Raw genomic sequence first — 16,685 nt, forward strand, 5'->3', positions numbered from 1 at the left:
GACCTCTGCATCAAAAGAGCAATATCAGCTGCCTCTGGAGCCTTCTTATGCTTCTGCTGTCCATATATTTGGCATGATACAACATAGGTAAACTTAAGATCTGCTTGAGCGCGTGCATCAGAAGATAATTCATATCCTTGGATATTTCTATAATCAGCATGAGAATAACCATCCTCAAGACCTGGAAGTTTGGATGGAAAAAGACACAGCTATCAATAGAGTAAACTTAAATATTTAAGCAATAATTTGACTGTAACCAAAATATACCTCCAAGAGATCTCCTTTCCAGATAGCTTTGTAATATAAGGGCCCTTCTATAGTACATCATACCACGTACTGTTTCGATACAAAAGACAGTTATCAAATAAATGACAGAAATTATTGAACATAACAATAAGAAACTTAATTCGTAAAGCAAACCAGTAAACTCCTACTTAAGCAGAATAAATAATTTAATTAAAATGTAGCAAACAAGTATTCTTGCCCACCTGTCAAACAAGATTGATACAACTGAAAGAGTAGATGAATTAAAAGGTGATGGAATACACTAACCTGTCCTTGCTAAGGTCTGGCCGCGATAGGATACCCAAAAGCGTAGTTCCAAGGCATCATTGGAATTATCCTGGATCTCATCTGCTGATGACTCATCAAGGTTAATTCGTTCCAAGAAATTTGCCCATTCATCTGTTCAAAGAATTAATCAGCTAATTATAACCCAGATGAAAGATATACCTTGACTTGTTAAAGCACATAATAAAATATGGAAAAAAAAATTAACATCATTCATGAAAATGGATGGCTTGCAACAGTCTAGATCAAGGATTTAAGTTCCCATTGGCACAGTAGTGTGCCGACAAGGTATCAGCACAATAAGACCTTCGTGCCAATGGAACAACTCAAAACCCTCCTACAAAATTAGGAGGTAATCCATTAGTAGAGTATAAAAGGATTGATAATATATATATATATATATATATATATATATATATATATATANAGCACAAAGGATTTTGTGCTATCGAGTTTTCTACCGTTAGATTTAACCCTATGATTATTTTTACCCGTTAGATTATATTATTCAACCAACCACTCACTTAACCCTAGGGGGCCCACATCATCCTAACCGCCCATTTCTCAATCCAAGGGCTAAAAAATCAATAGCACCAATAGTTTGGTGCTATTGATAGTATTCCGGCCTAGTTCTATATATATATATATATATATATATATATATATATATAGAGAGAGAGAGAGAGAGAGAGAGAGAGTCCAGCTACTACACTATCGATAGTACCAAGCTCTTGGTATTATCGAGTTTTCTGTCGTTAGATCTACCCTTTGATCATTTCCACCCATTAGATTATACTATTCGGCCAACCACCCACTCAGGCTAGGAGACCACTATCATCCTAACTGGAAACCACTATTATTCTAACCGCACATCCTTTCATCCAACCCGAAAACTCGATAGCACCAAGCACTTGGTAGTATCGATAATATAGTAACATAATTCCATATATATATTAGAGCAACTAAAGTATACAGTTGCCGAATAATATAACTTTTCTTCATGCCAAATTGTGTCGGCTACACAAGTATTGTGTCAATGGCACCCATTGGCGGAGGACAGGAAGTAGGCATGGCCTCATGCTGACTGGTACTTAAATCCTTGCTTCACAACCTTTCCCCTTTATTTCTTACATGAGAGTAAAGATTGATTGGGAAAAAAAAAGCCCTCTTCAGACATCACAGGTACCTAAGACTAATCTTTCATTTTTTAAGATTCTATAGCTGATTTCAGCATTAAAATGAAAGAAAGTGGTGCACAAACAATACTATATTTATTATAAATAATGAAAAGCACCATTAACAATTAACAGACGTTACCTGGAAAGATTTTCTGGAGATAGAAAAGGATGGAAATTCCATCCTCATTTTCAGACCTTATCTCTGAGGAACTATACAGTACAGTCTCACTGTAGTACGGGGTAAAAACACTACAAAGAAGCATTTCACATTAAAATTTTGCGTACAAGTATTTGAACTTCCAAGAAATCGTAAAGGATTAGCAAGTACCAGAAAGGCATCATCTCAGAGACAGGCTTTGCAGCAGGCATTTTCATGAATAAAGAATTGGTAAAAAATTGCAATCTCCTACAAGCTTCTAAGTTCTTGGGAATATTTGCAGCAGAGTCCTTAACAGTCAAAAGTAAATGTAGGCGTTTAACCTGCTCCTTCTGTAAAAGCAATTAACAAGTGTCAATATGATATATAAGAGGAAGCAGAAAGTGAACAAACTTCCCACCCAGCAATTATGAAGAAGCATACTAATTCGGGATCATTGGGCCAGAAGATTGTAGAGAAAAGACGGCCTCTATTCCTTGCTCTAGCCAACAATGTATCAAACTCCTCCCTGAAAAGCAGAAAAAAAGTATAATGCCTGAAATTAGGCGTATGTTGACAATGCTAACCCTTACGCCAGAACAAAGTACGCTCTTCAATACCTAAAATTTGATGTCAGTAAATTATGTGTAATAACATAATATAAGTCATAGACAGCTTCTGCAGCTCCTCTCACACGCTCAGGAGTCTCATCTCTTATCTGAAAATATTTGTTAGTACAAATAAACAAAATCTCACAATAAAGCAATGAATGCTAAACAGGTCTAAAAATTGGATAATAAAGAGCACAAAATTTGTAACTATTTAATTAATTAAAAACTTTGAGTAATATGTAAGACCATTAATTTAGTATCGTTACATTCAGCAGCAACAACAAAAGCAACTACTACTAAAATAACAACATGTTATGCACAAGGTCCTTTGAAAAACTAGGTGGTATCGGAGTATTGGGCACGAAAACCCAGTTTGAAATTTAGCAGAAACATGCTAAAAATATTATAATTTATAAGCATTAAGAAAAAAATAAAGTAGCCTAGACTTCCATAAAATTAAGACTTACCAGTAACCCGGTCAAGGCAGTAAATCTTGATACTACAAGCTGCAACTTTTCGAGGTTTATAGTTAATACAAGTGAACCCTCTGAAATGCTGTTATTGAGCATGCGGAATAGTCTTTCAACCCTGTAAACATGTCTACATGTATAAATCTTTGGCCAACTGACCATAATTAAAAATCAATTGTAAACTTAAAGGGGGTGGAGAAAAAACAGTTACTACTGAACTAATATGTCGCATATATCCAATAGATCTTACCAAGCTCTTCCTTCCCCTTCAACTAGAGAGTATAGAATTCTTTCGACACTATAGTAACATTCCTTAACAGCGTAGACCATGTACTCATCCTTTGCTATTCGATTCCACAAGTCGGCTTGTGAATCTTTGCAATCCAAAGCCAAGTCAATTGCCAACAAGATCTGCAAAAATAAAATCAGGGATCAGCAACAAAATCAACATCCATTTATCCACTCGAAATCCTCATTCTTATCAAGTATAATTGCTTCCAGTGTTTGTTGCTATATACCTTACTAGTTAGAAGGAACAAAGGCCATTGGACTAGCCTCAAGCTGCCACAGTTACTTGGTATAACAAGCAAATCCATTTCCCTGTGAGTGGCATTCAAATTTATCATTACTACATTTCACGGCACAAATATACCAACTTGACCAATTACAAACGAAAGGTATAAAGTTTCCATAATACATGTAGATAATCCAGTGTTTGAAAAGGCGCAAAGGCCTTCTGGAGACTAGGCACGAGGTGCGCGTCTTAAGAAGGTGAGGCGCATATCTAATAGAAATAAAACACTCTTAACAAGCCTAGTTTAAATGGATGTTTTACGTTAAAAATTTTCAAAATAGCTGTACAAAAACAAAGCAACCATAAAAAAGTAAAGAAATCACATATATAAATGTTCTCAAACTAAAAAGAAAAAAAATTATTTCAACTTTCAACTTAAAAGTGCTTGCTGCTGCTTCTTTCTTCTTGAGGCTATTGCTTGCTCCCATTGGAGGGTGGAAGAGAGAATGACCAAGAGAAAAAGGAAAGAGAGCGTTCAAATTAGAATTTTTTTCAATTCCTTAATATTTTAGAATATATTGAAAAAACCCAAGACCTAAAAACCCAAACTCTAAACCCATTACACGTAAATATCACAAGGTGTGTCTGAGGCCCACGCCTCAAACCCTGAGACAATCACATGCATACCGATTACTAATGTAGTCCTCTTCGCGCAAGCTCTTGATAATCTCATTCCAGAATGGAGAAAATTTTGCTGCATATATCTTGTTCGTATCTTGAGCTTCCTGATTCAAAAGCACCCAAAATTCAGTTCTTCAGAAAAAATTTATTGCAGGTCAGATATTGCGAGAACAAGAGTATACTTCAAACTTTTCACGTATGGAGAATGAAAATTCAAGGATTATTCCCGCCAAAAGTATCTTATTCCAAGGGGCAAATATGTTCAATACAGAGAATGGCAGGGAAAGAAGAAATATGCAAACAGCTAATATGCAGCGAAAGAGTGAGCAGTTATAATGTCAAAAATTTCCAAAACTTTCTCAGTTACATGATTTGACTAACACCTGCAACAAGAAGACCAAAATATTGTGAAAGCACATTACTGTAGTAATGGTCGTGCAGTTCATATGATTTGCTCAAAGTCAATTAATTTTATGCAACCAAAATTTGCTAAAAAACTTGGAAACACTTGCACTTCTAATCTAGGATATCAAACAATTTTACAGTCAAAATTGTAACTAAGCTGTCATTTGATTTCAATCCTTAGATCATGCTTGAGCTAGACATCACGGACACTAACACGGGCCACGACACGACTCAGACACTGCGACTCAACAGCTTTTAAAAAATTAGGACACAGACACGGCATGGACACCGCTAATAAAATATAATATTATTAATATAATAATATATTTTTATTATATATAAAATATTAATTTTGGTAAAATATTGTTATATTTTTCATACGAATGGAAGTAAGTAAAATTTTCATTGATAGTTCATATATTTTAAGAAAAGAAATTCTCCACCATACATAATTTATTTATATTGTCAAAATAAATTGTACGCATTCATCAAAAAGCTAAAATATTTATCATCTTACATTATATATGCATAGAAAAAGTATAATAAAAATATGTATATACATTTTTTTTTAGTTGTATGCGCTTTGGATCGTCATTGAACGTGCGTACAAGGAGTGTCCACATCGGACACGCACGTGTCCGACACGGACATGCACGTGTCCGACACGGATACGTGAGGCTTATAGAAGTGTCCGTGATATGTAATGCTTGAGCAAACTCGGCAGTTTGAAGACTCAAAGTCATCTTCTAAACAAGATTAATTATTAGTTCCAAAGATAAGAATTCTAAACATGAACATGAAATAAGGTAGGGAACTCCAATACTAACAGAACTTCAAACGAAGAGTAAGAAGCCACTACTAAAAATTAAAAAAAAAAACAAGAGAACAGCATAGCTCCAGCGAAAGCATTACACGAAATGTAAACTAACACTACTATATGTTGACAGGAGAACTAAAAAGGAAAGGAGGAAACTACAGTAATAATATGTCAAGTATCAAATATTATTAACCTGAGGTACTTGTCTGCTCAACGGAATCCTGCAATAAGATAATAAAATCAATTAGTAATTCAAAATAGCGTAAAAATGCAACATGAGGTGAAACATGAAATCATAATGGTGCATGGGTGTGAAAACAGTTGAACTGTTGAATGTGGATTGGATGCTGGGAAGTATAATATTTCTATCCATATTTTACATGTGGATACGAATCCAGATGTGGATATTAACCAGATGCCAAATTTTGCAACCATATTTGAATAACACGGACATGAATATGCAGAGATCTTCAGTTGAATATGAATTCAAATCGAACCACAGACATATACCGTTCAGAAATCAGGGCAGACACAAATCTGGCATGTGTGAAGAGAAAGAAAGTTGCACGACACACACAAATGAACCACGAGAGAGAGAGAGAGAGAGAGAGAGAGAGAGAGAGAGTGCATGCATATATCAACTGTATGTATATTATGTGTCTATGTATGCTTGATATCCGTATATGCATCTGGATCTGAAAATGTACATATAGTGGATACTCGAGTCTATATTCAAGTTTTATTGAGCAAATCCAAATTCTAATACAGATTCAAAAGAAAAAGAGAGAGAGACAGAGAGTTGCTGACTGAATCCATTACTCAATCCACATTGAATAGACTACTTCACCAACCAAATCCGATTCCAACTAGATTCAGATCAGAATATGGCCAGATATTATCACACTGGTTTTCACCCCTAGGAGATACTTATAATGGAAAGCCATTCTCCGCAGTAGACAGTGATTACTGACGACGATATTATTTGGGTAGCTAGTAAGAATGTCAGAACCATTTGCTTTGAATTACCATAGACATGGATGGGGCATTAGATATACTGTATCGCTCATTTCCAGAAATAGATCCCATCATTACTAATGTTACAGCATCAAAAGAATATTTATATAACAAAGTTCAGAATCAGATACGAATATGGTCAGATACTATCATACTGGTTTTCACCCTCAAGAGATAACTATAATAGAAGCCATTCACCAAGGTGAACACTAAATATGGAAAAGGATATTATTCAGGTAACTAGTAAGAAAGTCTAAAGCGTTAGCCTCAAATCAGCATAGATATGAATAGGGCATTATTTATACCATATTGCTCACTGAAATCAAAATAGATCCATCATTACTAAAATTACAGTATCACAAAAGCAATCCACATAACAAATAAATGTGACTTAGAAAATAGAAAGGTAACCGCTGTTAAACTGTATTTCATTTTAAAACTATTATATGGGTCCTATTCGGCTAATCTTCACAGTTAGCCACTAAACAATTACTTGAGCTTCATTCTAGTCCCTGAACTTTGATTCGCTGCATTAGGAGACTTAGACTTTTAAAATGTTATGATAATTGTCCAGCCATCCGCTTCTGTTGCCTTGACATATGGTCATCTGACATGGCATCCCAAGCCGATAATCCGAATGTCTTTAGTTATTCATGGGCATCAAAAATCTCCTCGATTTCCAAGACTAAATCCTTCGAAGGTCTTCATAAATCTTAGTTAGTATGGTAATTGTGCATTATTGTTTTTAAAAACAGTAACTAAAACGCTTGGGAAACAATTATTTTGCATACGATGTTAGATTTCCGTGTCTCCAGGCTATGAAAGCAAACTATTGGACCAAGATTCCAAGGTTTTAAAAGTTTCGAGTCCCTTAATGCTACAAAACTAGCTTTGGGGAACAGAGTGAAACATGAGCAATTGATTAGAGCAAGGATTTAAGTGCCGTGGCACGGGGTCGTGCCGGAAACTTGCTGGCACGGTGCGCGCCGAGCCGTGCCGATGCGTGCCGGTCAAAAAAATTCTTGTGTACCGACATATAATAGTATGAAATATTTATTTTTTTAGCAACAAAATATTCTAACTATTTATTATATCTTTTTATCACATCTTTTGAACTTTATTGAGGAAATTACTTACTAATTTAAAAATTTGAGTGTTTTGAGCTATGCCATCAGCACGGGGTCTGTATCGGGCCGGTATCTTGTTGGCACGGTACGGCACGGTGGATATGACCCGTGCCGACGTGCACTTAAAACCTTGGATTAGAGGGACAATTGGTGTAATATACCCAAACCATTCAAACTCCATATTCAAGCAAACACAAATATCTGGTTACACTCAGATATAGTAGTTGCATCTCATGGTTAATATCTCACCCATCTTCAACCCTTCATGCGGCAAAAAGATAATTAGAGTGAATTACCCGCTTGCTCGAGGAGATACAAGATTCTTCGTAAAAGCTTCTGGAAAGGTCTCAAAACGTCTATGAAGCATTTCAAGCGATCTTATCTGCCATAAATCAGCACAGCAAAGAGCACAGAGGAATAAAGGAAATGCTCCGTTATAATCACCCACTAAAAATACTCTAAATAAAAAATAATTACCTCCCCAAGGCGAGCTCTTGCACCCATCCAGCCACCAACAATAGCAGATAAAAGAGTGTACCAAATGAGGATATCCATAAGGTAAATCTAAGAAGGCAATAAACACTGGTAAAAAAAGATATTTGACGAAAGATAAACTCTTAATAAGCTCCTGAGGAGTATAACTACTAGAGAGGACTCACAGCCAAGACTGGCGCCCATAAACTAAGAATAGTCAAAGCATTTTTGTTGCCTAAAGAAAATAAAAGAAAAATTAGTTAGTATCTGGCTTTTTTTGCAAAAAACCAGTGCTAATAGCATAGCACAATAATTGCCGATAACCAATCCAAGTGTTAAAAATCACAATGTGCTAGAGGAGAAAAATGAACAAAAACGAGCAGGTTGTATATTTCTGTATTCAGTACAAAGCACTAAGGTCAAATGCAATCACAATAGAACCCGAACATCCTTCGAATGTCTCACAATCTCACAATCATCAAAGGAACAAAGACAAATGCTCATAGGCAGATCTAGGGAACATGCATTTCAAGAATGAAGGGGCAAACACGGAAATTATAGTGCCATGAAATTCTAAGATAAAAGAAAGTTTCCAAAGCGCACATAAGAGCTTACCAGACTTGAAAATAGCACAACCAGGATATTTTACAGAGCAATTCTCATTAAATACCTAAATTTTTTAAGGTAATTTTAAAATTGATAATTACCTATATACCTCTCAAAGCTTTTGAAATATCTTGTATACACCAACTTTTTTTTGTTTCAAATATACCCCTCGTGTATTTCTCTGTTATTTAAAAATAACCCTACTGTTAGTATCCGTTAATCCATTTCGGATTAAACTAGGGTTAAATTTCTACCAGGGTTAAAAAGAAGGGAAAATACCTCTTTTGCCCCTAACTAAGGGCAAATAAGAAAAGCTGGCGACAGTTGAAAGGTCAAAAAGTCAAAATACTTTTGTTACCCTAACTTAAGGGCAAATAAAAAAAGTTGGTGACAGTAGAATGATATATTTGAAAGGGTAAAATAGTAATTTCACAAAGATAACGGTTGTTTCTAACAATTCGCTAACAGAATTTAACTTTAAGGGCATTTAACTTTAAGGGCATATTTGAAAGAACTTGGAACATTAAAAGGGTGTTTTTTTATAGGGGGGTAAATAAGGAAGTTTGGAACTTTGCAGAGGTATATAAGCAATTGCCACATTTTAAAAGCCCCAACTTTTCTATCTATTCGTATATCCCTAAGTTTTGATTATTTCTTTCAAAGAAATCCCTGCGCAGCATCTTTCAGAGAAATAAAAGAATATTTCATTAACATTCTTAACTTTTTGTCTCTAATTTTGTAAATTTATTATTGTAACATCACATGCACATTCATTTATTACAGTCTTATCCATCCTCAAACAACATTCTATTCTTAAAATTTATATGCATCTCAAATTTAAAGGATAAAACTTTACTAAGTGGATAAAAATCAGAAGTTGTAACAGGATACAATTAAATTTTGCTGGAAGATATTCAACAGGGACATTTTTGAAAGAACAAGTCAAGACTCGGGGCTTATATGAATAGACAAAAGTTGTGGACTTCTCTAAAATTATCTGAAAAGTTACGGACTAATAAAAGTTACTCTATTCTATATCAGATTGTATAATTAATGGATGACAGCAGGTAATAAGTAAATCAACAACAGCAAATATGAGGTACATACAATTTAAAAGCTATATATAGACAGCCAAAACATGCATTTAGTTATATAAATATCAGAAGAAAAAATATATTAAAAACAGAGGGAATAAACACTGTTTTCACTAACAAAATAAAGTTCTGAGCATAAAATGTGTTTTGAGTAAAATACAAGCCACCTAAGACAAGAATTATAAGAGGCTGACAATAAAAACATTAAACACATGATACAGTTAAGTTATGTACAATTTAAAGTAAGCCAAAATATAGAAGGCAAAGCATGCAATAAATATGTGAATATGAAAAGAAAAAATATATTAAAAACGGTGAGATCGAATACTGAAAAAAAAAAAAAAAAGTTTAGGGTAAAAAGCTTTAAAACTATAATTCAATCCAAATAAGCAAGCAACAGTTAAATGTACAAATGACTTAGCAAGCAGAGAAAACACATCTATTTTTCAAAATTTAAGAGCTTTGGTGCCATGCAGTATGACAGTTCTGCACTTAAATAAGATTTTGCAGCAACAGTTCTTCAAAGGAAATAAAACAAAAAAAAAAAAATAAAGAATATATATATATATATATAGTATATATAGTATTATATATATATATTTTCTGGGTGCTTTATCACTCAGAATAGACTCAAGGAGCCTGAAATCAGTTTCAAAAATGTGCATAAAGATCTTCACGACAAGCAGACCTAACATGAGGGGTAATATGCATGAAATCAAGTTCATGGTCGAGACCAACCAATACATAGACCTGAGCAAACCTAACCCAACCCACCCAGCCTGCAGGGCCCAGTTTATGACTAGCCGGATCAAGGCTCAGCCCAATTCATAGGACTGCACCAGGTCTCTGATATTGACGCCCATGAAAATCTAGTCCGGAACTGGCTTTTTTGGCTTCTTTGGTTGACTCAGCCCACTTGGGATTTTGATACCTAAATCTGGTGCAGGCCCAACTCAGCCTCACTGAGTCCATTTGGATCAGGCCGGGGCTTGAATACACATTAAAATTTTCAGTCTTAGGTCTGGCCTCATGTTAGCAACAATCACCCATGCCTCCACAATCTGTTCATCATAAATCCAAGGTTGATGGAAAAGCCATGCCCGTGTCAATCAACAAATCCTTGTGGTTCTCTCTGCATTACCACCAAATAATCAAAAGATTCCCATTGTTCTGAACGAGCAACTAGAGGATTGAAAGCAGTCTTATCTATTCCTATACTCCCACTTAAACAATTCTATTATTCACAGGTACTTATTTCTCCAATCAGATATTGGACAATATAATCAGACGTTCTGTATAAATCGGGGGCAAAGGCACTCCAATTTCACCTCCATGCACAATTTGATGTAAATATGATGTGAATTATAATCTAAGGTTTAAGTACCCATCAACACGGGACGTACCCACCGTATCGTTCCGTGCCAATCAAATATCGGAATGATATGACCCCCGTGCCGAAGGCACGAATCAAAACCCTTTTTTTCTTTGAAATTAGTAAGTAATTATCTCAATAAAGTTCAAAAGATTTGATATAGAAATATAATAAGCAATTAAAACATATAGATGCTAGAGAAATAAATATTTTATGCCATTATGTATCGGCAGACAGTTTTTTTTTTTTGTTACCGGCAAGGCACGACACTACACAGCACGCACCGTGCCTTACCATGTCAGCAAGTTTGCAGCACAACCCCGTGTCACGGCACATTAATCCTTAAATCTAACGATAGATAAAATATAAAAACATGTAAGAATTAAGAAAGTTGAGAAAAATAAATAAAATATTTACTAAATTGATTTTCTTATGGAATTGGTAGTTGTTTTACTGCCGGTGGCACACATGGATGTCAACATAGCATCAATTCAAAGAATAGGCACAACAAGAATAGATGGTTAAGGGGAACAGAGTCCTGTGGAAGTGCAAATAGTACATGATGGTAGGAAATGCCAAATATGTAGAGGACGAAGCTCCAGTAGAACTGCAAATACTACATCATGGCAGGAAATGGTGAATGTGGAGAGGACGAAATAAAAATATCCATTGGTTAGTTCAGAGGCTTTGATATATTCTAAAGTTCCACAAGGAATAAAGGCTGCATTGGATTGAGTTGGTTGAATTTGATAAAGAAATAACAGGAGGCTATTACAAGGATCATGATGACGACATGGGCTCTAATAACAGCCGCATTGTGATGCATTTCTATAAGCAAGCAGTAGCGGGCGAAGATTGAGACTTGAGCAAAATAGATGACAGTTCAAGCCTTCCAACTTTGAACCCAGTAGCTGACAAAATTCCTGTGCCAGCACCATGATAACGGCCACTCCAATTTTCAAACCATGCACCCCCTCAACTCTCCCAATCCATCAAAGATATGGATGTTATAGCATGCCCTGGTACTGCATGAGATGCTTAGTGGTACATATTTGAAAGAGAACAGAAAAATGTCTGCATTTGATTGCAGATTGATTTGTCTTCAGCCATGCATCCCCATCGATGATTCATATGGTTTAAAGGCACGACAGGACTCAATCTTCAAACCAAGGGGATAGCAAGCCAATAATTTCATGATACTGGTAAGATGTCCTGCAAAAAGGATTGGCCCTTGCGGAAAACAATTATTGTGCGTGCAAATTGCACTGGAGTAATGAAGTTCAGTGCCATTAATTTCCTCCTACACGACAACAAAAACGACACGATAACATCTGCTAGATGAATTAATCCATACTTAGAATGCCTATTCAGGATCTCAGGACTCCGAGTCTCCAAGCATATAATAAACGCCAAACCACCACTCCCTCAAGTTCATTCTAACATGTCTGGCCAAAGAATATTTACGGCGCTAAGATCTACAGATCAATCTAAAAAAAATAAAAAATCCAACCTCTCAGCTCAAGAAAGTTACCATTCTCTTCTCAAGGAGAAGTTTAAAACAGGGAAAAATACTCAAGTCTCACTATCATCCAGGCCACTTACTGCAACAGCCAACAGGTTAGTGGCACCCCATATTGTTACATGGCAGGAGAAGCAGCAGGAGGGGGACTGTATTTTTAAAAACTTAGAGACAACAAGTATGTATAAACAGGGGAAATTCTCACGTGTCTGTTTTAGCAGCACCTGAGTTTACTTTCCTTCCAATGAGTCAAACACAAACTTTGAATCACAATTCAAGAACCAAGTAAATGTTAAAGTTATGGGCTTTTTTTGCATATAGCCCCCTGAGCAATTTTTATTTTAAAAATAGCCCTATCAAAATTAAAATTGCAAAAATGGCCCTGTCCCTGCCACGCAGGCGCCACGTCAGCGCCACGCGGGCAGGGCTGGGGCCAGGGTATTAAGTTGAACACAGTGAATCATTCACCGTGTCTAAACACGGTGAATGGTTCACCGTGTTTAGTACGTACTTTTTGTGTATTGAAAAGTGGAATAAGGAGTAGGGATGTCAATAGATATGGATATCCGAAATATTATCCGAATCCAAACCCGAATAAATTATATATATATACGTAATTTATTTTTGTTTATTTATACAATATATAAAATATTTAATAATTTTTATTACTTAGATCTTCATCCAACAGTATAGATTTTTAAAACCCGCTGGGTTGGATGAAGATCTAAGGAATAAAAATTATTAAATATTTTATATATTGTATAAATAAACAAAAATAAATTATGTATATATATATATATATAATTTATTCGGGTTTGAATTCGGATAATATTTCGGATATCCATACCTATTGACATCCCTATTCCTTATTCCTCTTTTCAATATATAAAAAATACGTACTAAACACGGTGAACCATTCACCGTGTTTGAACACGGTGAATGGTTCACCGTGTTCAACTTAACACATGAGCCCGGCCCTGCCCGCGTGGCACTGACGTGGCACCTGCGTGGCAGGCCCAGGGCCATTTTTGCAAATTAAATTTTGACAGGGCTATTTTTAAAATAAAAATTTGCCAGGGGTCTAAATGCAAAAAAAGCCCTAAAGTTATTTATTGCCTACAATTGTTTTTTGTTGAGACATGATAATCACATTCAGTTATTTCAAATTAATTGTAGATAGGAAAAACAATAACTACAAGATAAACTTAGCACCATAAATGTCTACTGACCCTTCGACACAAGATCATGCCAGGAGTACTGCAAATCATGAAGTTCAACAATTATATTTGTTGGCCCAACTAATGGCTTAATCTGCAAGGACGAAAATCAATAACAAATATAATAAGCTACAAAGTTAAGATATTGAACATGAAGAACAGGAAATAACTAGCAAAACTTTTGGAAAAAACTGAATAACAGTTTGCCAGCAACAGAAAATCTGAATAAAAGGGAAAACATAGTCACCTGGAGGAAGTAAGCAAAAGTAAACTTGCAGGCTAATATCACCAACCAAAATATGACATATCTGCACGCCCATAAGAAAAACATGTAAGCTCTTGAAAAGGGCCGGTGAATGCACATAGAGAAGAATCACCAGTCCATATGTCACTATCATTATAATATTATAGCTGCAAGAATGCTCATGACGATGATCACTATAATATATTTAGGTTTTTTAAGAATCACATCTGCAACACAACCTCTTGTAGTTATAATTATAGGTCATGGATCATGCTCCTGTTGTTAGTGTTGGTACCAGTCATAAAAGAAAATGTAGATCACGAGCAACTCAGCACACCTTGTCCAATTACACAAAACAAGTTGTGTCTGCCACAGCTTTACAATAAATACATGTAGCAGAAAAAGCACAGTATTTAAAAAAGCCCAAGGCGCATCTAGGCGCAAAGGGCTGTTGGAGCCTAGGCGCAAAGGGCTGTTGGAGACTAGGCGCAAGGCGCAGGCGCGCGCCCGAGAGAGGTCAAGCGCACACTTTCATAGAATTTTGAAATAAGTAAATAACCAAGAAGTGTCTTACTATACTTTCTAACAATTATTAAGTAGCATTAAATATACTCTATAAAATCATATTATCACAATAAATATTCTATAATTACCCAAATAATCACGTTTCCAAAAGGAAAAAAATTAAGAAAAGAAAACAAGCCAAACAACATATATGATAATTTTGAAAAAGAAAATAACATAGATAAAAGTAAAGAACAAATTACCTTTTTTATCTCCAAATAAAGGCCAACATAAAGGTATTCACAAACATATAGGAAATTTTGATGTGAAAATCATATAATTATAAGCACAAGATCATAAAAAGTAATATGCATAAAAGTTTAAAGTTTCAAGCCAAAAATCATTAAAAAAGCATCATGATCATGTGAAAGCAGTGATTAAAAAAGCGCGCCTTAATATAGAGGGAGAGGCAAGTTGAGTTGAAGAAGCAGAGAGGGATAGCCAGAGGCAACCGGAGGTGATGGACGAGCAGGAGACACAATCGGTCCGAGCGGAGAGAGGGAGAGAGAGAGAGGGAACGGACTCAGCGAGAGGAGAGGGGGCGGACTCGGCGAGAGAGAGATGGAGCGGATACAAGTTTAGGGTTTAGAACTTTAGATTAGATTGGTTTTGGGTTTATTTTACATGTTTTAAACCCATTAGACCAATAAATATAGGATCCAAACCCATTAAAGCATATATTTTTAGATCCAAACCCGGTAGGATCAAACATATATTAGGCGCGCCTTTCTTGCGCCTTGCGCCTTGCCCTAGGCGCGCGCCTAGGCAATGGCGCCCGCCTAGGGGCTGCCTAGGCGCTGGCCATTGAGCCTAGCGCCTAGGCATCTAGGCGCGCGCCTAAGGCGCGCTTTTTTAATCACTGAAAAAGCAAACAATGGATTCCAAGTTGCATACCCAGAAAAAATAAAAGTATAACTAAAATCAACAGCCCTTGAGTTTAAACTGCTTGCCACATCAATAACTATGACCATTTCAGCTTTGCCAACAGGAAATAAACAACATAACTCCACTAGTCAGCAAACTAACAATTTAAATGGCAATCCCCCTGCTTGCCTAGATTATTTGAAAGGAACTCACCACCAGCTCAATTATTAACATCCAGGTGGTGATGTACGAGCCCCATTTTTGGCATGTCTTGGGACAAGACACTCAATTTAGGTAGAAAAATGGGTGCTCTAAGATTCTTAAAATGCATGTGCCAAAAGTCAGTTCTAGATACAGTTGTGAAATGATTGTATTCCGGATTCACTTAATGTCACAAATTCTACTATGTTTTAGTACAGTACTTTCAGACCTACAAAAGTGTTATTATGGTAGACAGCATAAGTGAGTTATCATGTGCCAGAGATGGCAGATAAAGAAGGTGGGCAACAACTATGTCTCCATGTTTCATGGCATAAATAAATTACTAGTTATAGAGAAAACATCAGGTCTGATCATGCAAATACAAGTCTAATAGAATGAACAAAAAGAAAGTTATAAACCTGGCATAATCACTTGTCTTCTCAAAAAGGCCACGCCCAACAAAATACCGCTCCTAATTTGAGGGGGGGTGAGGGGGGTGAAGAAATTAAGCAAACAAGAGAGTAAACCAAGAATATGTAAATAAACCATAATTATGGTATAACAGTAAAAATGCTTACTTGATATATCCACTTGAAAAACTGAAAGAAGGACCATGGATCCGTAATATCTGAAACAGTATGGCAAGCTGGAATCTTCACTATTAGTGCAAATGTCACGCGAATAGCCGCATAGACACCGAGAACAAGAATGTATATCCGAAAATAAAATGAATCTGATTGCTTTCTTTCATCCAAAACCTTCCTGCCTCAGATTTAACAAGAATAATGTGATTCAGCGCATAAATTACACAAATAAATATATATGGTTACCACAACATTACATACTCACAAGTACAGATAAGTCATGGCTGCCGAAGCCAATCCGAACCAAAAAAGCCTAATAAACAGCCTAGAGATTGCAAAACGTCTGGTCATCCTATAAGCACCATACAAAAGCAGAACATCCAAGCAGCCTATACGAGAATCAATAGCCCAAATATTAACGAA

The 16,685-nt window shown here is 35.9% G+C and overlaps 1 protein-coding gene across 1 annotated transcript in view; it reads right to left on the reverse strand.

Annotated features, from left to right (window-relative positions):
* Nucleotides 1-16,685, reverse strand: part of LOC109727259 (callose synthase 10) — a 39,355-nt gene that overhangs the window by 10,526 nt on the left and 12,144 nt on the right. Inside the window, exons 15-34 of the mRNA XM_020257299.1 lie at nt 16,528-16,651; nt 16,257-16,440; nt 16,098-16,150; nt 14,053-14,113; nt 13,818-13,899; nt 8,183-8,232; nt 8,001-8,087; nt 7,820-7,905; nt 5,576-5,603; nt 4,167-4,264; nt 3,484-3,565; nt 3,216-3,376; nt 2,963-3,083; nt 2,505-2,602; nt 2,329-2,413; nt 2,077-2,237; nt 1,888-1,997; nt 553-684; nt 268-336; nt 4-181 (exon numbers count right to left, since the gene is read on the reverse strand). Coding sequence (XP_020112888.1) covers nt 4-181; nt 268-336; nt 553-684; nt 1,888-1,997; nt 2,077-2,237; nt 2,329-2,413; nt 2,505-2,602; nt 2,963-3,083; nt 3,216-3,376; nt 3,484-3,565; nt 4,167-4,264; nt 5,576-5,603; nt 7,820-7,905; nt 8,001-8,087; nt 8,183-8,232; nt 13,818-13,899; nt 14,053-14,113; nt 16,098-16,150; nt 16,257-16,440; nt 16,528-16,651 — 2,050 coding nt within the window. The remainder of the gene's footprint in view (nt 1-3; nt 182-267; nt 337-552; nt 685-1,887; nt 1,998-2,076; nt 2,238-2,328; nt 2,414-2,504; nt 2,603-2,962; nt 3,084-3,215; nt 3,377-3,483; nt 3,566-4,166; nt 4,265-5,575; nt 5,604-7,819; nt 7,906-8,000; nt 8,088-8,182; nt 8,233-13,817; nt 13,900-14,052; nt 14,114-16,097; nt 16,151-16,256; nt 16,441-16,527; nt 16,652-16,685) is intronic.

This window comes from Ananas comosus, linkage group 22, assembly GCF_001540865.1.
Source record: "Ananas comosus cultivar F153 linkage group 22, ASM154086v1, whole genome shotgun sequence".
Classification (NCBI taxonomy): Eukaryota; Viridiplantae; Streptophyta; class Magnoliopsida; order Poales; family Bromeliaceae; genus Ananas; species Ananas comosus.